The sequence below is a fragment of the Electrophorus electricus genome, chromosome 1 (assembly GCF_013358815.1).
Source record: "Electrophorus electricus isolate fEleEle1 chromosome 1, fEleEle1.pri, whole genome shotgun sequence".
Lineage (NCBI taxonomy): Eukaryota > Metazoa > Chordata > Actinopteri > Gymnotiformes > Gymnotidae > Electrophorus > Electrophorus electricus.
The window spans coordinates 17,039,767-17,062,092 of NC_049535.1; the positions used below are offsets into that span (position 1 = coordinate 17,039,767).

Consider the following 22,326-nt stretch of genomic DNA (forward strand, 5'->3'; position numbering starts at 1 on the left):
TTTTTCTCTGTGAGGAAGTGTCCTGCGTAGGTATAAGGCTAGCGGAGACGCGCCGCTGCGTGCCAGCGACCACGCTCAGGTCACAGAGGTCCTGCGTCACTCCAGCCGTCCAGCTGAACATTCCACTGCATCTGCATGCCACATTCCGTACTTCCTCAGGAAGCAGCGCTCACTTCCTGTCCAATTACTGCCTAAATCTGCACAGAGTGATGGGCAGGACGAGGCGTGAGCACGCCTCCCCTCTGTTCCACTGTTACGCGCGCACACACTGGTCAGAAGTGGTCAGCCATGCAGGTGTTACGGCAGCCGAGTCCTACCTGTCTCCTTCTTTGTCTCCTCCTTTGTGTCCTGGCTTTCCTCGTCACCTGTAAGGACGTACCTGTTTCTGCGACTTTGCGCTTCTGCGTTCTGTTAACAAGCTTTCGGAAAGCTCGGTTGACTTTTGTTTGTCTTGAATGTTAACTGGTGTATTTTTTATATCTTTCCCTCTGACCCATGCTGTCCGACAACTGCCATCAGGTACAGAAGTCAAATCAGGTCAGTATGAAGTCAGCCAGCTAAAATTCTTATGACAACAGGATGTTTGGACACGTTTATGGAGATTTTAGTGTAGATCAGAATTGCTAGGTCTTTTAAATGAATTGCGTTACTTTTTGTCTTAATAGCCTGGTGGGGGTTTTTTTGTGTGTGTGTGTGTGTGCGTGCACGCGTCCAAGACGTGTAAGTCTGTCATGTGTGTGCTTTTACTAATGTTTACTGTTTATACAGGATTGTTCAAATGTTTTTTCCCTTTTGTGGTAGCACATGATCTGATGTCACTATGTAAGGCGATGGGATTGCCCCTTTGTTGTCACATTTACTGGGTTAGAGAAACAGATCTGAAGCAGGATTCTGAGAGTTGTTTACCAATACCTTATTATTGACGGACAGAACCAAGAAATGTCTGCTTTTCTCACAAATAGCACAAACTTCCCCATTTGTAATGCTGCGATTGGGCTTTGTGCATGCATCTGTGCTATCTAACAGGTCTAGAATGCGCTGTGGCTTACTTGTTGCAGTGTTCTCGAGCCAGCTGACATGTTCTAAACATGTTTGTGTACGATGTTACGGCGAGGTGTGAGTGAGAGAGAGAGAGAGGCTGTGAAAAGGCTGGGTGGGGACATGGTTTCTAAGAGAACTCTGGTCTCTGGTGACCTCAGTGGGTTTGTTTAATGAAGTGATTTCCTTCCTATCATGATGCCCCTGATTACTGGTCAGACCCCCCTGGGGCTTTTGCTAGACAGGGGCGGGGGGGGGCATAGGGAGAGACACCCATACTCCTTCTGATACATTTACATTTATGGCATTTAGCTTTTATCCAAAGCGACTTACAATTATAAGTACAACTCTAGGCATTGTTCAAGGGTTAAGGGTCTTGCTCAGGGGCCCAACAGTGGCAACTTGGCAGTGGTGCAGCTAGAACCAGCAACCAATTACAGGTCAAGTACCTTAACCACTGAGCTACCACTGTCCACTGATACCATATGGTTATATGACCTAGACAGTTTTTGTGACATTCCATGTTCTTAGTTAGATAATGTCACAGTTTTTGGGTCACACCAGACTTTCTATGATCAGATCAATGAAGGGCAATCCTTCGTTCTCAAGAGAATCAGACCTGCTTTATATTCGTTTTTATTTAACTGGCTCAAAATACTATCAGATATTGTGGTACGCTTAAAATGTGTACCAGTGGACTGTCCAAACATGCAGGAGTGTGTCATTCTTTCACCACAGCTTTGGCGGGTACAATATTATCTCTTGATAGTTATAAAGCACAGAACAGCATTAAAACAGAAAGGGATACTTTACCAAAACGACGTTTCAGACTTCCACCTCGTGCACCTTAAACGCTGGGCTCGTGTGTGTGTGTGTGTGTGTGTGTGTGTGTGTGTGTGTGTGCAAGTAAAAGTGCCAACGTCCTCGCTTGTCTTCGCAGTAATAAGAAGCGTCACGCTGTCCGTGGACCCCGCGGCGGACGTGGAGCGCGGCGCCAACCTGACGCTCACCTGCGCCGTCGACGCCGCCCACTCCGGCGGCGTCATGCCGGCCTACCAGTACAGCTTCTTCAAAGACTACGAAAAGCGCGAACTGGCACGCCCGCAGCCGACCGACAACGTCGGGCGCGTGGTCTACTCCATCCCCAGCGCGCGCGCCATTCACTCGGGCAAGTACCAGTGCAAGGTCGTGATCGACGGACAGAACTGGGTGAGCAACTTCAGGGACGTCGTAGTCAGAGGTAAAAGTACCCAGCTTCACGATCCACCGGTTTACATTACAGGACAGGAGACACAGTAGCTCAATATTCAGATTCATACAAGAGGCGACAGATAATTATCAAACCTTTTGAAAGGGACAGAAGAGAACGAGCCAAAAGCTGAACCTGTGTCGTCCCCTAAAAACGAAAGTCGACCCAAGCCGAGGCCGCTGCAAACGGTTTTCTCGAACGCGCAGGGCTGCAGGCGCCAGTGCTGACCGTGGACAAGACGGCGGTGCGGGAGGGCGAGACTGTGAGCATCACGTGCAGGGCGGACGGGGAGATGGGCAAGCTGACGTTCTCCATCAAAGACGGCTCCGACGAGGTCCACCGGAAGGAGACCGACAGCGGCCACATGCAAGAGATCATTCCCCTCCGCTCGGCAAGGACTGCGTCACTGACCTGCTCCTATTTCCTCGCCATAGGAACCAAAACCTTGCAGTCAAATGTCAGCAATGTGCTCAGTGTTGCTGTGCACGGTAAGATGGTTTGTTCAGTCACCCAGTTTTCCGAACCAGTCACTTTCAGAGCGTTTCTGCACCAGCCGCCTATTTTCCAGTTTTTCTTCACCTCTGACGTATCTTCCCCCGGTTTCTTTCGTCCCAGAGCTTGACATCACACCCTCTGTCACGGTGCACCCACAGACAGGGGTGATTGAAGGAGACACCGTGAACATCACATGTAGTGTGAACCCGCACTACCAGGACCTGTCTTCACTCTCTCTGAACCTCATGAAAGGGCCAAAGATCCTGGACATGAAAAACGCCACGTACAGCAAGTGCGTCCTGGCAAGCGACTCTGGGGAGTATGAATGCAGTGCCGAGTTGGATGGCGTGAGAAAATCCGGTTCTGTGAATCTTACAGTCAGAGGTGAGAGAGTGTCTAACGTTTGCTCTTTTACCTTACCAATGTGTTATTCACATGTTATAAGTGATTAGCTAATTACTTTTTATTGAACATGTTAGGTTTCTAATTAATAGATATCGTTCAGAAAAAGCGTACAAGTTGGCACTGACAAACATTGAGCCACTGTTGGTAATTCATCCGGATTTCTAAAAAAAAAAGTGCCCGTAAGCTCACACCCCTAGTGAAAGACAAACGTTCCGGTTCTGTCATGTTTGGGTTTGCATGTGTTTTTGTTAAATGTCTTTAGGTGAGCAAAATGTCTCTTGCCTTCTCGTTCACCTACCTAGAGCTGTTCTCCCAGCCAACGGTGACTGTAACTCCCACCGATGTGTTTGAGGGTCAGGACTTCACCGTCCACTGCAGAAGCTTAGACTTCGCATCAGAGAGAATCCGTCGCGATGACGTGAAGTACTCGATCTTAAGGAACGAGGACAATGTGACGCTCGGCCGGTTTGATGGCACGTACAGGGCGATGGCGGGAACCAAGACCAATGGGAATTACACGTGTAGCGCTCAAGTGCGCACCATCGTCAAACGGAGCACCTCGGTGTCCTTTGAAGCCAAAGGTAGCAGCGTCCCACCGAAGCTCAACACAGAGCAGCTTCCCTGAAAGAAAATCTCAAACCCAGAGATGGGATTTCCTCATGTAGCTCAAGCATAGTCTAGCATCCATATAAGCAACCTCCAAACCAGCATGGCATCTAGCTAGATATGGGTGCTAGATCTAGGCCCAATCTCATTTCAAGCCCTTGACGCTACCACTTAGCCCTACCCGTCTGTTTTGGGCATTCAGGCCCAGGGGTAGGGGGTCCTTGTTGGGATACAGGGATAGGGTGAAATGTTAGGGCTACATGGCCCTCCATATGTAGGGTTTTCAGTGGCACACTCCAAATGAAGTGTTACGTGAAATTTCCCTGAATGCCTTGCAAATCACCAGCAAAAATGATGTGCAAGTGACCAAAGCAATCTTCAATTAACCATTTTCTCTGTTATTAAAAGATAAAAATTGTGATATTATCTTAATTGTAATATATTATGGCCCTTGTCTTCATAAAACCTTATCATGATTTGAGCATGACAGTCCCACATTTTTCCATGTGGTTGGTATCGTGTAGTGGGTAACAACATTGCCTCTTCTGTGGAGGACCAAAGCCCACCTGGGCAAGAGCTCAGTGCTGAACCAAGAAGAGTCCTTGGGCAGGACTCCTAACATTACATTGGCCTACCTCTGTGACGTGCCTGAATTTGTTACTCTGGATAACAGCATCTGCCAAATGAATTCAATTTAAATGACACATTTTCCTGTTGTGTCCCCCCCCCCGAAGGCATATAATGGCCAAAAGGTTGCAGATCTTTCCCATAGTTGAGGACAGTATATTGGAAATGTATGTCCAAAATCCATCAAGAACTACCATCGTATCTGGTTCTTAAAAGGTTGCCCCATTTTGTCGGGGAAGATTTCAACCACTACTTCTTATTACCCAGTTCTAAGGGGCAAGGAGACGCTTTAAACAAGGAATAGTGGTAAAAATAAAAGGTCATTGGGCCTTAATCGAAATGAATATCAAATTGAATTAACAATACTTTTCAACAAGTGTTACAGATTTAGCCATTATCTTAACTTTCTGCAACTTCCTCCCTGCAGTGCTCGTCTCCAGGCCTGTGATCACGGTGGACGAGCGGGTGGTCCTGGGTCGCCCCTTCAATATTTACTGCTATTCAGAGAACGGGAGCTTGCCCATTAACTACACCCTGATTTGGAAGCGCACCGTCTTGAATCATAGCATTTTGACGCACACCAGACAACAGGCCCAGTTCACTGCCACAGTCCACTCAGAGGCTGACGTCCACAGCCTCGCGTGCGGGGCCCAGAACTATGACCGCAAGCAGCCTCTGATGAGTAGCACTCTCAAGGCATCGGTTACGGGTGAGCTGACCGTTATGTTTCATCCAGCAACTTCACACGGAGTATAACATGACGCAGGCCATTTTGGGAGAAGGTTTTGTTTTGATAAAGTTGTAGTCCTAAATATACATAGATTTCCCAAACTCTATGAATCATTAATAACTAAAGGCAGTCGCTCTGTTTGTGAAACCCATTGTATAACTCACATCTCAAGAAAGGTTACTGTAAGACACTGTATTGAATAAGGTGTATTAGATTAGGTAATATACAGAGCACAGTGTGTGCCTGTTTTTAGGAGGGTTTTTTTAGTTGTGTTTGGACATATTTGGATATCAGTTACGTAACTTCCTTTGTAGTATAATGAAATGACTCAGAGTTCCAGTGGTTTTGATAAAGGAGAGCATAGAGCTAATGGGGGGGGGAAGCTGTTTCTGTTTGCAGTGTCTGTAAAAGGCATATGTGTGGTTTTCCAGGCCTCTGGTTAGTACAGTACAGAGACTGACCAGGACCCAGGTTAAGCCTCAGTTGTACTATGCATATAACTCTGCCCCTGACACATACATGAAGTGCATGAAAATAAGCCATCAGAGTCTAACCGTGACGGACGTGTTTTCCCGCAACCTCAACCGCATTCTTGCTCCGGGCAGTTCCCGCGCAGAAGGCGTTCCTCACCGTCGTCCCGACACCCGAGGACATCGTTGAGGGCCACGACATCTACCTCATATGCAGCATCATGAGGGGCACACCACCATTCACCATCAAATGGTACCGCCAGGATGACAGGGGTCTGCTGTACACCAACACCGTGTCGACCAACTCCTCGTCCCACACCCTTGTGGGCGTGCACAATGAAAACAGCGGCACGTACTACTGTGATGTCCAAAACTACGGCAGTGACAGGGCCTTGAGCAACAAAGTAAGCTTCACAGGTAAAGCAGGCTGCGGTACTTTCTGTCCTCTCACTGTCCCCTTTTTTTGGCTTCTCTATCTCTTTCCCTCTCTGCCCACCTTCTCCTTTTTAGGGTTCACTGAGTACACAAACAAATAGAACTGAAATGTCTGGCCAAAGGCTATCTCTCTCAGTAAATGCTTTCCTTCGTCCCTAGCTATTGTGGAGCCGAAAACAAAAACAGTCTCGTTTGTCTCCTAACCAACTGTCTGTCCTCCTAACAATCTGTGTGTGTGTGTGTGTGTGTGTGTGTGTGTGTGTGTGTGTGTGTGTGTGTGTGTGTGTGTGTGTGTGTGTGTGTGTGTGTGTGTGTGTGTGTGTGTGTGTGTGTGTGTGTGTCTCCTACGATGCAGTGAACATGGCCAGGTGGAAGAAAGCCCTAATCATCGGCGCTTGCCTGCTGGCTTTAGCAGTGGTGGTGGTGGTGGTGTTGATTCGCTACAGGGCTAAGCGAGGTAGAGAGACCTACAGCCTGCCTAGTGTCACCGTAGCCCCGCATGCCTGACCCTCCTCTCAACAAAACCCCTCTTTCAACCTCTCTCTCTGTCACAGGTAAACGAGAGACCGCTGTCAAACTCTCCGTGTGAGTTGGCTTGCTTGTTCACTTCTTAGCTCAGCTGTGTATGCAGTTACTGTTAGTATCAAACACTAATTACTATTAGTCACAGTTGATTGGGCGCTAGATGTATGCTCTTAGACAACAGTCGTCGGTTTGCTTACCTGGCTAGCAGTGTATCTATTAGGTACTGGTACACTGGTACTGGTACACTGGTACTGGTTGGAGAGCTCAGCCAGTAGTCAATTATGCTAGAGTTTTTGTGTTAGCACTGTGTGTTATACTAGTGTGCAGATAAGCAGTGCACAGGAAAGAGACACGGATACACAGACAGTCTGAAAAGTCATTATGGTGATTAAAATGTCTATGATCTAAATGCCAGAGGAGTTTTTTTTTTTCCATAGGGGAAAGGGAGACGTTGGTGGGTTTGTTCACCCTTTTGCTTAGCAGTGAGAAGAGAAATGCTCTCTTGTGAAATGCTGGGACTAATTGTTTCTTCGTAATTCTCCAGAAAGCCTGCAAGCCCTAAATCAGATGACTCAGTAATATCACACCCATGACACCCAACTTTCTAGTGCTCCGGAAGGTAGCCTCTCTTCATTTTTTTAATCTTTGTTATTTTTCCCCACCCATCTGTATTCTAATAGGCTCTCTAGAACAGTCCAGAGTCAGAACTGTCTAGAACTTTAGTTGGGTTTAGATGTGGATTCTGGCTGCCAGTTCTGGGCCACAGCTTTAAGACGCTGTTATTTATTATCATGCATGCTGGCAACTTTGCTATCTACCCCAGATTTATTTTAGCTGTGTTAGGGGTGGGATGGATTGGGGGGGGGTTGTGCATGTGTGTCACCGAACAAGTATCTGCCTGGTCGTGTGTAGAACCTCTCCAGCAGATAGATGCTGCATTTATTTGGAATTCTGTGTAGTTGGAGTCGGCTCATTGTTAAAGTTCCAGAGCTGGGTGGTTGTTGTTGTTGTTGTTGTTGTTCTTGTTTGTTTGTTTTTGTGGCCATTAGCATTAGCCTTTGCTTGCTAAAGAGCTATGCTATCATCTGTAGCCATGTCATGGGAGCATCCCCCCTCCCCCATCTTATTCCAGATGGAGCTCGACCACCTTCTCTGGCTCAACACTTTGGCATCAAGATCAAGAGACTAACCAAAGGAACTCAGTGTAAACTGACATCATTTCCTGTGGGCACAAGTAATAGGACGACCTACGGCATCCTGGAAACATTATAGAGAAGGAGTGCTAAACGTGAACTGATCTAAATCCTCCCAGAGTCTAACATCTAAACCCAAAATGGAAAGAGGGGGGCCATTTGCAGTGCTTTTTGGTTTTTTACAGAGGTAACGGACCGGGAATCAAAATGTTGTCATGGACAGCCTGTTTTCAGCAACCTGTTTTAAGAGTTTTTGTTCCCCGTTTTGGACGTTTTCCACCACATTTCTTGTTAACAGAACACAGAAATCCTTTTATTAGCTCTTTTCCAGTGGAACACACACACACACAGAAAGTGATAGCATGCTAATAATGCCCAGAGGAGGAAACCAAACCGTGTGTGTGTGGGGGGGGGGGTGTGTGGGTGTGGGGGGGGGGGGGGTGAGTGTGAGTGAGTGTGTGTGTGAGACGAGCCATTTCCACACTTGCATTCTCCTGCCCGCTCGATTTTGTTGTCCTTGGCTCCTTTTTATGCTTCACTAGTTTCATCTGTTTACGTTTTTGCTTGGTCACCTGTCTTGAGAGTTGGATAAATTGGAGGTTGTGTTGTATTGTTTGTTGGGTGGGGGATGGGTCGTTTTGTGTTTCTGTTTCACTGTAGCTTCATCCATAGGAATACGTATGTATATATATTTGGTTGGTTAATAGTTTAAGAATCAGGAAGCTGTTGAAGGAATAAAAGCTGTTTTATTTTGCAAATTTGGTCATTCCATGCTGGATTTTTAAAAAAATATTTATTGCTAGTATTGTTTTAAATAACATTTTGTCTTAATAGTTGTTCTTAAAGCAGTCCTGTAACAAACTCATTCTATTTCTAAGTATTCATAATCTATAATATTGAATTTTTTTATAAATCATTATAAATGTTAAGTGTTTATAGGTGGTGCCTACCTTAATGATTGTATCTTATCTGTTTGTCATGTTTCAGCAGAGTCTGGGTTCATGTCTGGAATATTTCTGATCTGTAGAGTTTCATTAACTGCATTCTGTCACTGACCTGAATCATTTCATCAAAACGACTAGCTCCCTTTGCCTTTATCATTATCTGAAACCGAAAGTCGTTTGTTCAGAAACACACCTTGTAAAAATGAATTCCTGTACTCCTAGTGGACGAAGAAGGATGCAGCTGTCAGCATTCACATGCGTTTGGCAGTTGTTTGTAATGCACACTGCAAAGAAGCTCTGTAGTGTTTCTTTGCTTTTTTTTTTTACCTTCCACACTCTAAACATAAATATTTATTACAGCTGATTTTAGATTTGAAATGCAAATAAATTTGATTGTTACTCAGCCAGAGGTTATTTCAGTAATGAATGTCATAGGCTAAGGGAAGCCAGTAATATATGCTAAGTGGAAAGTATGCGCTGCCTGTTAGGCTGAGGATGCTATGCTAATCTCTAAACCTGCAGTGCACTGCAGCCTGAACAAACCCATGGGCTGAGTAATCATTCTAAAGCCCTGGTTGATTTGAATCTAGGCTTTGGCTGGGGCACATTCTGGAACTTGACATAACTACAGTCATGTCTTCACTGTTGGTTCAACAACTCTTCTTTGATGGTTTTAAATCTCCTTCTGTTTCGACTCTGGATTCGGCCGAGGTTTGGGGTGCGTTAGCAGAGGCGTGTTGTCTCTGTAGGTGGCTAACGCGCTCCTCTCACTGTGTGTTGTGTAGCTCGCGTGAGCAGCGGCAGCAAAGCAGGCATGTGGAGCAAGAGGCCTCCAGGTCCAGGTAAGATTCCGAATATATCCATGGCAGATTCCCAGCCCAGGTGTCTAGACCCCTTGCCCCTCCCGCAAGCCCACTTTAAGTCAGGCAGTGGGGGATCACTGGGGGAACGCTCAGGTTGTTCCAAACAGCAACGTGGAATTAACAGGAGAATCTTCAAGACTACATATGAAATGTCTGTTCCAGAGTCTTCGGTCACACCAGGATTCAGAAGTTGATATTTGACTTTAGGAAGTCACACATTTTAAATGTTTCATGTGTGTGTGTGTGTGTGTGTGTGTGTGTGTGTGTGTGTGTGTGTGTGTGTGTGTGTGTGTGTGTGTGTGTCAATAGCACACTGCAGTGAGGTAGGAGATATGGAGGAACCAGAGGAGTCTAACGTGGAGTATGCAGAAGTGATGCATTCAAATGCAGTGAACCCCACACTCGGTAAAGAAAGCACTCAGGAACTTGCTCAATAAAATCGCAGTGTGGCTTGCCTGTACTGGAAAACCCCTTGGTTTCCCTTTATGGCATATCGTTTCTCTCTCTCTCTTCTTTGAAGATGGTAATTATTCTTTCATGCTTTCCTTCACTGATAACAGTGAATCCTCTTCCTGGGAGTTGTCCAGTCCCAAAGAACAGTCTTCATTAAACCAGTTTTGGTCCTTTTTTGAACAGGGCTATCTTCTGCTGTATAAACAGGAAAGGCTGAGTTAACTGGTACAGTAATACTCCCACCACTCCCCTGACCACCTCCTTGTATCTGATCTACTATTATATTTATCATAGGATACAGAACAATCCCTTGATCACAGTAGGAAATGTACCTCTGTGAGTAGTTTTCGAGTTGGAGTAATGCTATTTAGGAACATTGTTTGTTTCCGCCATTTTGGCATCGTAGGACATTCTAAACTATTTTGTCTCCATGGTTATGTTGAGTGATGATGTGAGACACCAGATATCTCTCTCTCTCTCTCTCTCTCTCTCTCTCTCTCTCTCTCTCTCTCTCCCTTCCCCTTTTCTTTCAGTTCCATTGAAGAAAGGAACAGACACGGTATACAGTGAGGTTCAGACCTCTTCTCAAGGTATGGCTTTACTGAGTGCGTACACATGCGCATGCACCCGTTCTCAGAAGTGAGCACTACCGTTAGTGGTGCAGTTGAATGGAGCAGCGTGCAGAGGGAATTTGGTTGACGTTTCTGTTGCCATTACTGCACACACGGGGGCTCCGTGGTTGTTTGCTTAAACCTGAGCCCAGTTTCATTCTAATACATTCTAGAACTCAGTATAACTGCGGTCAGGTTTTACTATTAGTTCTAAAACCCCTCTTAGTCAGATAATCCCAGAATCCCTTTTGACTCGACTCTGTAGGTGTGTCAGTAGAGATCGTTGAATGGCACCTGTTTCAGCCTGGGATAACTGAGTTCGGGTGCACTGGGGCAGGGATACGCTGAGTCGTTCTGTGCTGAGTGAGACGGGAGCTCCATAACACCGCCCCGTCTGCTGGGTGAGGTCATTCTCCCTGCCTCTGTCCACTGGCACGTCCTGTTTGCTACATACCCTTGTATTTCAAAACAGGTTGTCAGTTTTAGGAGTGAACTAAGCGAAGAAAGCTCTGGATTTTAGAGGGAAAAAAAGACTTCACACGAGCGGAAGTGTTCCCTTCTGCTGAGAAAGAGGGGGAACTAAGGAAAAGATACAGAAAGAGAGAGAGAGAGAGACAGGAAGGAGATTAAGGATGCAGAGACAGTGAAGGGAGAGAGAACGTGCTTTGGTAGCAAAATGTTAAGTTCATATCTCTTATGAATGTGGGAGAAAGGGCATCTTTTACTGATGTCATGGAAGCGCACCCCTCCTGCATTTATATAGACTGACTCATAGAGAGCATTTCAATGACAGACCTGCTGGAATAATAGTGAAATATGTTCTGTGCAGGGGTGGGTGAATTGTTGAGGGGGTGTGAGTACAAGAGAGAGCAAACAATAGCTGTCCGCTGAGGGGAAAAAACAGTCAAAGTTTCCAGTCTGGAAACAAAGAAACAGGGCCGTGGTTTCCTTTCTTTTCTGCACATGTATGCAGTTGCGCGTGCGCGCACACACACACACACACTCACAAGGTCTGTAGAGGAAAGACCAGGGGAGACTATCAGAAAAAAGCTAGTCACTATTTAAAATAAATAATCTAGAATTGGTACAGGAGGATGACTCCATAATTTGGAGTGAATTTTATGTTTAAAGTGGCTGACAAATGCCATGACAAAATATCAATAAATACACATCAAGAATGATTGTAGTACTATTCAACAACCTCTTGGGGGAGATGTTCCTGCCCCTACACCTTTAAAGGTTGCAGAGGGAGGGAGGGTGTGTGTTGTGTGACATTCCTACACTGCTAGAAAACAACACATTCAGAACTTCCAGGTACTTTTTACTGTCCTATTTGGAAAACATTGTTTTGCACTAAAAATTTTAAAAGGTATATGCATACAATGTTATCAGTACATTGTTGGGGGTGCTCAGTGTTTTGCATTATGTATAGTTTGTACAGTATGGATAAGAGTCAAATAATGAAAATGCATTTATACATGAATGATCTTAAAACGTTCTGCTCTTCAGCTAAGAATTATAATAATTAAAGGAGTCGTATTTAACAAACAGCACACAAATGTTTTCCTCGTAACTGAAAATTGTAGGTGCTCATAAGTAATGAACAGAACTGTGGTTGTTGCATTTTGTGTGTTGTATGCAACTGTATGTAGATGTAGGTATACCTACATGTGTGCATCTCTCTCTCTCTCTCTCTCAGGGTTTGTGTATTGAGTAGGAGAGCTCCCCTTAATTCCATGTGACGACAAAGCAGTACAACTCAGCTTCGTTCATCCCTCTGTTCTGTGCATCTGAAAGCCTCGTGTCTACAGTATAAAATGTGCTTGTTGAAATGGGTAAACTGGAAAAAAAAAAAAAAAAACTTACTGGACAAATGTTTTTTTTGTTGTTGTTTTGTTTATCAGCCATAACATTGCATTAGTTAATTCAAAGTAGTTAGAATTTTTTTGTTTTTTCGTACAGAAACCATGTGAGTATACAACTACTCACCTTTAGCAGGTAGCTTCTTTTATATGTTATTTGATTAAGTAGGTACGGTGGACTATGAGGGTCATATTATCATTTTGATATAGTAGTGGAAGCCGTGCATTAGGGTACTCTGCAATTCCAAAATAAGGGATATTCCAGTGTTTTTAAAGAGCAGTTGGTGATGGTCCAGGGATAAATGCTGGGATAGTACTTTCTGCCAGTTGTTACTGGACAGTGATCCTATGCTATCTTATTATTCCCCAAACCCATTTCTTTCCCAGTGTGGCTGCTGGTAATTTTGCACTGAAATGTGTGTTCGTACTTCTTAAACTGCTTTCTTTGTTTGCCATTTTTACAAAATAAACAATATGGGGGGAAAAAAGTCTCATTCAAAATAGTGCCTTCCCAAGTTCAACGTGTGTTACGACTTGTAAGAAGAGACAGTTAACATTTCCGAACTTTCCTGTTCCAACGTGGGGAGAAGACGGTGCCTGTGCTCGTGGTCAGGTAATCACACTTCAGTCAGCAACCACAACACTTTACAGCCATCCGCCACATAGCATCACGTCAGTGGGGACAGAGAACTTAATTAGGCTTTATCAGAGCTTCACGGGCTAGTGTTCATTCTCCGGAGAACTGTGTAGTGGTTTATAACTTTGATGATTTATAAATCATGATTGACAGATTGATTGGGGCATCACCCTGATTAGTATAAATTAATTCTTTAAACTTATTTCATCTACCAAAAATTAGAATATCACTCATGACCCACAAGCATTACAACTAGAGTATATTTATTGAATAAGCCGAGAACAGAGATAAAAACCATTGATTAAGATTCTAATAATGACCAGAGGTACTGGGTCTTCTAAAATTGCTATAGTATATCAAATTAAGCAATAGAAGTAACCAAAACTAATTAACACAAACTAGATTTGTGGAGGGCCAAAGTAGCTACCTAATAAAAGAAAGGAAAGGATGAAAGAAAAGAACAACTGTTTAAGGTACCCATCAGAGTGATGAACCAGCCAGTCTACTTATCGACCCAAACAACGCCCAGGTAAGGAGAGGTATTGGTGGTGAGAGAGCATGGCGACAGTGTGACAGGAAAACTTAGAAGAGAAAGAGAAACTTGTGAAACAACCAGAGAGGGAACCACTTTAAAGGGTTGAGGAAGCTGATGCATCGCAAGATGCAAACGTTACTCATCTAATTTTGATATTTAAACTAGCTTTACTATTGATACCAAAAGTAAAGTAAAGTAAAAAGGGGAAATGCTTGTTCTTACGACTCACTGGGCTCAATGTTCAAACAGTCTGCGGGGCACAGAGAGAGCGTGTCCAGGAGCGACGTAGGCCGATGACAATGAAGCGACTAGGCTTCTTCATACATGGGGTTGGATTTTCGGAGATGGCTCAGGTAGAGGATCCTAGGCTGTTTCAGGCAGGCCCTTCAGAAGTAGGCGGTTTGGGTAGAAGTGGTCATGTGTCCCGTCCTTGCTTTTTATGCTGATCCTGGAACAGTTTATCACCAGCCATGCTATGAAACCTTAGTCGCAATCAACACAGCAAGGCAAGGTTTTCTTGATGCAAGTTCTGATGAGACAGACCCCCCTCATCACAGACCCTCCCCTGCCCATCATGGTGCTCTCTGTGGCTCAGGGCATGGCGTTGGTTTCCTTTGCGGAACAGGGTGTGGTGGGGGCATCCTCAAGGGCATAGGCTATGGTGGGGAAACCCAGCAGGAAACTCTTTAAAATATGATTTTAGAATGATTAACTTTTTTTTTTTTTGCCTCTTCTTGAGCTAAAAAATATTAAAATTCATTGTTTAAATGTTTATGGATTCAATGTTTATTTATACATTTTTAACTGAGCCCACAAAGGCCAAAAGAACGTCTGTGTGTCCTTAGTTTCAAGAACAGTTAGATGTTTGAATACAGTTCAAATAAAAATATCCCAAATGGATTTTTATCTTTAAGAAGTAGTCAAACCTACATAATGAGTTTTATGATTTGCAGCTGTAGAACATATTTTGCAATTTGCTATTTGGTTAAACATCCAGTGCAAGAGGCTTTTATGCAAACTCTGTAACATTCGTACACCTCATTTGTGCCATTATAATTCAGCCATCTGAATAGGGAGGAAAGCAGCTGTTCAGTGATGAAGGGGATGTGAGCCGCTCTGCAGCTCTACAATGACAGACTTTCAAGAGCTTTTAAAAAAAAAATTTTTGCATTGCTGCTGAACAAAAATAATTCATTAAAGGAAGAATCTGTCAATTTCACAAAATGAATTTTGAATTTCTGGATGATTTATTAGCATGTCTTTACCTCATTTTTAGAGGGAGACATGTAATTTAAGTTCATTATGGCTTAACTTTTTGTAGACCTTTTTAACTGACCCCACAAGAGCTGAACGAAACTGTAAATGTCAAACTTCTCTCCCATTTACAGCAATATATAAGAAATTCATACCTTGAGTGGCCTGATGGATTAACTCTGTTTTAACACTTAACAAGGAGATGTTTAGATCCAGCTCCAGAAGACTGGAGATCAGCAGAGTTTGGCGACTCTTCTGCTCCAACACACCAGATTCAACTCGTCAGGTGAATGACCAGGCCTGAGTGGGGAATTCGCCCAAACTCTGTTTAGTCATCCATGTCCAGAGTTCAACACCTGTGCCTGTTGTGTGAGACAGACATTCATCTCTTTTTATATTAACATATATTTGTTTTTTTAATTGGATAAATAAGATATTTTTAATCATATGCTACACATTACATTTCAACAGAACCTTTAAGAATGAAAATATGGACCTAGATTTTCAGATTAAAAAAAACAAACAAAAAAAAACAGGTAGGGTCATATTGAGGCTAGTAGGTTAATCTATTTATCAATTTGACTACACAGAATAGTTTAGAGCCTGAGTTAGCATAGCAATTGTTAATACGACTTAAGGTAAGTAAATAAAAACTTTAGAGCGACAGAGAATGTAAAACTCTGAACTCTCTCTACTATTGCCTACTGGTCATAATGCTAGAAAGAGGAAATTGAGTATGGAAATGCTTGCAAACAAAAGGAAGTTCTTGTGAAAAAATGCTTTAAAAACCTCAAGTCCTGTGTCCTATTCACAGCCTGAATATGTTACAGGAGAATACACCTTAGGTTTTGGTTCATATCATATCTTTAAACAAAATGATGAGAAAAGTGTTAAACTGAGCAAATAGATGCCATCCCTTTAAGTAAAACTCAGAACGCTAATCTAAAAAGCTGTGATAAAATATCAGGGTCAGAGATATTACTGCCCTGAACCAAACTTAGACACAAGGTTATACCCCAGGTTTAACATATGGACTTGAAGATTACTCTGTTTACTTTTAGCACCCTGAAATTGTGTTTCAAATTTAACACTTCTATCATATGCTAATCGCTTTTATTACAAGTAGTTTTCCGAATGGAGGCCTGATTGGAGATTTGCTTCCTCTAGTGAGGGCAGGAGTGTAACATTTCCCATCTCCCATTATTCCATGATCATCCTAATGACGACTGCTAACTGATCACTCAGGAGACTGTGGTGGCTGTCCCGCCAGGTTTGAGTTGGCATGAGCAGACCGGCTCTGGGAAGAAGACCCAGTTTTGTTGCTATGCCATGGGAAAGACTACAAGAGTACATATTCATTGGCCATGTATGTGCTCACTTTAAAGCTGAACAATTAGAAAGAAACTGTTCTGTGAATGATCACTGAGAGGTTTGTGTTCAGATGTCCCTTGTCCACTATCAGTTTTGTTCATGACAGGTTCCAGTCCAGTGGGTGTCTCCTCCTCTCTTTGTGACGTTTGGTAATTATTGTCTCCCACCCCCCACTGCCCTTCTTCACTTCCTGCCCTCCTTTGCTTTGTATCAGGATGAGCTCCACTCTGGGCTTCGTGTTGTTGGGTCTCGGGTCACTGGTCGCAGGGGAAGTTGTGGAGTCTTTCGAAAAATTGTGTCCAGAGTTTTTCGTGCGCAGTCCGCAAGGTCAGAACAAAGTCATCACTCCCACTATTGTAGAGGGCACTCACTACAAGCAGATTTGTCAGTGCTGGAAAAACAAATACAGATACGCTATGCTCTACGACACATTCCACAGGATCCCTGTATACTCTGCCTATACGTTTTATATTAAAGGTAAAACTCAACGAAGCGACGCTTCGAAGATTGAACCTCAGGTAGGTAAGCGGGTGTGAACCTTTAGCTACAGTTACTTGTAAATCTCTTTCTTTCAAAGTAGTATGTGAATATTCAGTGCAGGCAGATCCAATGCTAATGTACAGTAGCTAAGCTAAATGTGAAGATCCATTTGAATAATATTGAATAATGGCAAACATATCCTCTGCATATCCTGTTCACAGAAACCCAACTTTTTATTATTCAAACACTGGCTACTGCACTAGGTACAGATATAATTTTATAGAAGTACAATTACAAACTGTAGCCTATTTATACTTAAGAATTTATCAGTCACTCTGTAACCTCAGAAGCCATAGTCATAGTTTCTGAACACAGACCCAGTGCTGACCGGAGAGTATCTGGAATTATATGTGTCAGCTTTTCAAGATTGATCTGACATCCCAAATATCCAGCAAACAGTGTTCATGTGGTCAGAAACAAGGAAGAGTTGGAAGATGGCAAACACATTGCACGTGGCCACTCATGGGCTCGACTCTACAATGTGTTTTTAATAATTACATTTTTGTAATAAAATGACTGGTGAATGTATTTCAAAGAACTTTCTTCCTTTTTTATACGTATCTACTGGCAAGAACAAATAAGTACAAATTTCAAATCCAACTTTAATGCAGCTAGAACCTGGTTGAGAATGTAACATTCTCAGAGATTTGCCTTTAAAAGTTCAGTCACCAATGGAGGGGCTGCACTCCACTATATATTTAGAGCAGGCTATACAAAATGGTTTACAAAAGTTTTCGGACAATACTTATAATGTCCAAGTGTGCAGAATCACTAAATGAGGCATACATATTTTTTTTCTTTTCTTGACAGCTTTATGATGTATCATAATAATAATAAGAAATGTATAAATCATACGTTTCACATTTTAATGTTTTCTAAAGAGTGCTGGATTTAAACCTTTGTTTCAAATAGTGATACTCTATAAGTATTATTTGAGTTGTAATATATATTGGAAGTGTGACAAAACAGATGCTTGGTATTCATATCTACCTGCACTGAATTGTAATGGTTCCTCCCACATCAGCACCCCCCACCCCCCACGTGGCACTGATGGTCACATGACCCCTTTGTATTTGCTGCCATCTCTTTCCAGGCGCTTTGTTTCCGTCTCTCCGGCTCCGCCCCCTAATCATGGTCACCCCTGTCCTGGTTTTTCTTATGTGCCTGTGTCCTGTGCCTGTGTCTCCTCTCCATCCTTGTTTGTGAATTCAGCTTTGTCACATCAAATAGAAAAGAAGCGTCCTGGGTGTAGTAATCCAAAAGGAGTAACGCATGCAGCATAATTCAGATTTCTTATACTACAAGATTAGTAAGTGAAAAATTAGTTCTTATATCACGACATAGAAATAAATAATTCTCAATGCCTGAAGACTGAATGCAGTTTATATACTTCCTGTTCCTTAGGCATCCAGCTTTAAATGCTTTTGTTCACTTATCTTTTCTCTTTTCTCTCCCCGTACTTAACAGCTTGAGTTGGAACCTACAGAAGATAACCAGGAGATGTCCGAACACATAACACAAGAAACAATGAACGGGTTCTTTTCTCAGGCTACAGAAACAGACTACAGAGACACAATATATACATTCAGTCATTTGATTCCAAATGGCTATTCTGCAGATCAGGATCAAGATTCTGGATTCCGGCTTCTCTATTACCAATGTTGCACCATAATGAATGGGTTAGGCTAGTGAAGGCGCCTAAAGAGGAAAAATGCTTAAAGAGGAAAAATGCATGTTAACCAAACAAAGTCCAGCTTATATTGTGACTGGGGTCATTTCAGGGGAAAAATTGATTAAAATAGTAAGAAAAACGGATACAAACCCGCCAGAAAACAAAACAATTGGAGTTTAAAAAAAAAAAATGGAGTCAACGTTCCCAGTCATTACTGGACTGCTTAATCTTGCACTAAAAATTGGTTACAAAATTCAACTGATGGGATGGGAGGCAACAAATCTGCACCAATATTGAACTGTTTACCTCTTTCGGTTTCTAACCAATTATCTGTCCTAGCTGAGTCATCGTGCCAAAATTTCATGTCCAGTGTTTGCTGCCCAGTGACTACAGTTGGTGCAGTCAAGACCTCCATGACATCAACTCTTGCAAAGATGGGCCATCCTATTTCTGTGCGGACTTTAATATTCCAAATAAAGTCTTGTTTGAAAGTAGTTTCAAAAAATCATTTAGGAAGAAATATCAGTAGTCTCTGGAATATATAAAGTTACTGGAGAAGAAAAAACATTCTTATGGCATTGGCCCTGCCAATTAACAAAAGGAGAAACATTTGTCAGAACTGCATTTAACTGTACATAAAAGAAATAAGTTCATGTGAGTTCATGTCATCAACACAAACGCTCCCAGGCATTTGCTGCTTCTCTCCTGGCTCCCCTGATGTGAGACAACAGTGAGAGAAAGACAAACACAAAGGAGACAGAAAACACACGTAAGGTTAGTGCTGTTAAAAGTGTTGGCACCCTGTTGACCTCTGGAGAAGTTGGTGTGTGCAGGTGGGGTGAATAGCGGCCATCACACCGTTAGCAAACTAACAAAATGCTTTGAACATGGTACTGAGGGCTTGGTGAACAACACTGTGCTTTAGTCATGATATTACAACTGGCATACAAAGTAAGTACACTTTATTTATAGAGCACATTTAAAATTTGCCAAAGCACTTTACAAAGGAGCAAAATAAGTACACACAATTTCCAGAGAAACTACTTTCACCGTTTCTCTGGAAATGTTGTGCACTTCACTACAATTTTTAATATCTCCACATCTCTTTCTACAGTACACTGCAGTTAAAGGCTGGACTGAAAGACAGCACTGAGACACTGATCATGGCAGCACAGGAACAAGTGCTGAACATGAGCAATAGAAGCTGGGATCTACTACACTAGTCAGGACCCCAGATACAGGCTGTGCAATGACGCCCCTGTGACAATCCAGCACATAACAGCGGGATGCAAGATGCCAGCAGGCAGAGCGCACATGGAACGCCATAACCAAGTGGCTGGGATAGTGTACAGAATCACCTGTGCTGAGTAAAGGCTGGAAGTTCTAAGGTCTAAGTGGAATGCACCAATAAAGGTGGTGGAGAATGAATGTGCCAAGATCCTGTGAGATTTCCAGATACAGACAGACAAGATGGTAATGGCTAACCAACTGGACATAGTAGTGGTGGACAAACAGCAGAAGAGGGCCGGAGTGATGGATGTGGTGATCCCAAGTGACAGAAACATCAGGAACATGGAACACGAGAAGCTCGGGAAGAGGGGAGAGCTAGAAAAGATGTGGTGAAGGCAACTGTGGTTGCCGTGGTAATCGGGGCTGTAACCCCCAAACTGGGAGATTGGCTCCAGCAGATCCCAGGAACAACAGCTTGAATGAAAAAGAATAGAGAAACAGGATGTTACAGACAGAGGTTCTTCATTAGCTGGGAAAGCAAAGTGCTTCTGAAGTTCTGCGACATAGAACCAGTTTACATTAGAAAACACAAATATTTAAATCATACCATTCATCCCACGGGGTTCTAAAGTTCAGGGAGTACAGATCCACAGTATACATTCAGCAGTATGGATTTCTTTTCTTTGAATTTCCTAACATCATTGCTGCCATAGAAACAACTAGCAATGCAAACAGATATGTCATTAATGCAGTATCCATTAGCATTAAAATGCTTTGACACTGGAAAAGACAAATCCTTAATTCTTAAATTATGGTGTTCAACAATCCAATCAGCAGGTCTTCTCTTGGTTTCTTCAGTGTAAAAACTGATTACATCTCTTACTAGTAATACAGTAAACATTTATCCCAGTAATGCATGCAGAGGAATGGATGATAATAATTGATCCTTTCATGGTAGTTATTTTAGTGGCTGTGTCTGTAAGAGATTAGTGGAGATCTTTAAAAAGGGCCGAGTCTGTGTTGTCCTGGAGGATTCTGAAGTGTTTAAAAATATTCACCACTGGTTTATTTGTAGACTGATACGTCAGCACCAAATGAATTCGTGTTGTCTTTACAGTAAGTTTACAGGTCAGTGCATTCACTCTCTGAACAAGCAAAAACACAAGGAAATGCATCATCTACCTCAGGAAACCCACGGTTATAAAAATATTCACACATTTGCATACTTATTTGGAGGAAGTCTTCATTCTCAAGGCAAATGCACATAAGTTTTAGTAGGTGTGAGTAAGGGACAGAGTTTTTGCAAGAATTTGGTTGTGAAGAGTTGTATTGTAAATAATAATGATAGTCTGTAGGTTTATAATGGATGATGGTATTTAAACCAGAATATTCAGATGCAAATGGCCCATCCACAAAGAGCTATCTTTATTCCAAGAAATGTGAGACTCCATGAATATTCCAAAGCTGGGTGGAACCTGGAGAAGGAAGAAATAAACCAAACGAAACAGAATTTCTTTGAATGCTTGTGTAGCAGTGCCACAATGTCATCAGCGCATTTCAGAAATACTAAAGGTACAGGTCCAGCAACACCACGCTTGTCCCAGGAGTGAGAAGGGCACCTGAGGCCGTTGGAGTGCTGACTACAACAAATCTGAGGTAGGACAACACCAATCTCGGTGCAAAAGAGAGCAAGGAGCCTCAAAAGCCTGTGGTGTGCCCTCAACCTCCCAGTGTAAGAGGAAAAAGATAACCATACGCCGGAACGGCCACCATTTCAATCGGATTCTACACCTCATTACTCCAAATTCCTACAGTAAAAATATTCTGTCTGAATTTACATTTTATGGGATTTTGCCATTCCCTTCTTCAAAGACCTAGAGTAAAAACAACTGAAAGTCTCGTCATGAGCACATGAGGAAGTGCTCTTTAAGAATATTCTGGAGTGATGTGATAGTTTATAGAACTTCAAAAAGTGGTGTACATGAAACCAAAAAGACGTTTTACAGGATTTTTCCAGGCATTAGTCCAAATTTCTACAGTAAATCAGTCTTGTCTTATGAGTATTTGAGAGTCATTCAAGTAGATAATGGAGAGATTTGATAACAATTAATTTTATTAAATTTCAAAGTACTATAAATTAAACTTCAAAGGTATATATTAAACCAAATAGAAATTTTACAGGATTTTGTCATTCCATTACTCCAAATTCCTGCAGTAAAACCACTTGAAATACATATAGTGAGTATTGGGAAGTTCTCATTAGGAATATAGTGGAGTGCAGGGGCAGCTAAATGTCATAACAGACTCAGCTAATAAACACATCGGAATAACAGATTTCTGCCCTTCATATTGTCTTATTTGATGGTATGAAATTCCCTGAAGCAGATTATTCTTGTACTTCTGTAGCGATAAGAACAATAGCGACACCTAAACGTCATAAGAAAATATGAATTTGGCTACAATGGTATTTAGCCTCAATATGTAGTTTCACACGACCTATCTGGTAAGCGTGTGTAGACATCGGTCCATTACACACAGTGAAATGCCCTTTTGACTAGATATCCATTTTGGCTCATTTTTG

The 22,326-nt window shown here is 42.7% G+C and overlaps 1 protein-coding gene and 1 long non-coding RNA gene across 11 annotated transcripts; both read left to right on the forward strand.

Moving 5' to 3' along the window:
* The first annotated feature begins 240 nt into the window (after positions 1-240).
* On the forward strand, positions 241-12,979 carry si:dkey-237i9.8 (platelet endothelial cell adhesion molecule). Of its 8 annotated transcripts, XM_027012364.2 has the most exons (13): positions 241-367; positions 520-537; positions 1,979-2,278; positions 2,494-2,775; positions 2,903-3,166; positions 3,490-3,768; positions 4,848-5,129; positions 5,756-6,037; positions 6,411-6,512; positions 9,503-9,559; positions 9,890-9,985; positions 10,567-10,623; positions 12,344-12,979. In XM_027012364.2, the coding sequence occupies exons 1-13, from the start codon at positions 289-291 to the stop codon at positions 12,355-12,357; spliced, it is 2,112 nt and encodes a 703-aa protein (XP_026868165.2). In that variant the 5' UTR covers positions 241-288; the 3' UTR covers positions 12,358-12,979. The 8 variants fall into 8 exon arrangements, 5 of the variants coding, with proteins under 5 accessions (XP_026868165.2, XP_026868166.2, XP_035388360.1 ...); XR_004776755.1 differs by lacking the exons at positions 9,503-9,559; positions 9,890-9,985; positions 10,567-10,623; positions 12,344-12,979 and adding exons at positions 6,610-6,640; positions 7,018-7,199; positions 7,713-8,177; XM_027012365.2 differs by lacking the exons at positions 10,567-10,623; positions 12,344-12,979 and adding an exon at positions 6,610-6,640 and having other exon boundaries at positions 9,890-9,979.
* A 3,543-nt stretch (positions 12,980-16,522) lies between these two features.
* LOC113578852 lies at positions 16,523-20,160 on the forward strand. 3 transcript variants are annotated; one of them, XR_004776467.1, is made up of 4 exons: positions 16,523-16,821; positions 17,937-18,152; positions 18,311-19,466; positions 19,630-20,160. It is a non-coding gene; the product is annotated as an uncharacterized LOC113578852 (long non-coding RNA). The 3 variants fall into 3 exon arrangements; XR_003410803.2 differs by lacking the exon at positions 16,523-16,821 and having other exon boundaries at positions 17,781-18,152; XR_004776468.1 differs by lacking the exon at positions 16,523-16,821 and having other exon boundaries at positions 17,781-18,152; positions 18,311-19,289.
* Positions 20,161-22,326: the final 2,166 nt, after the last annotated feature.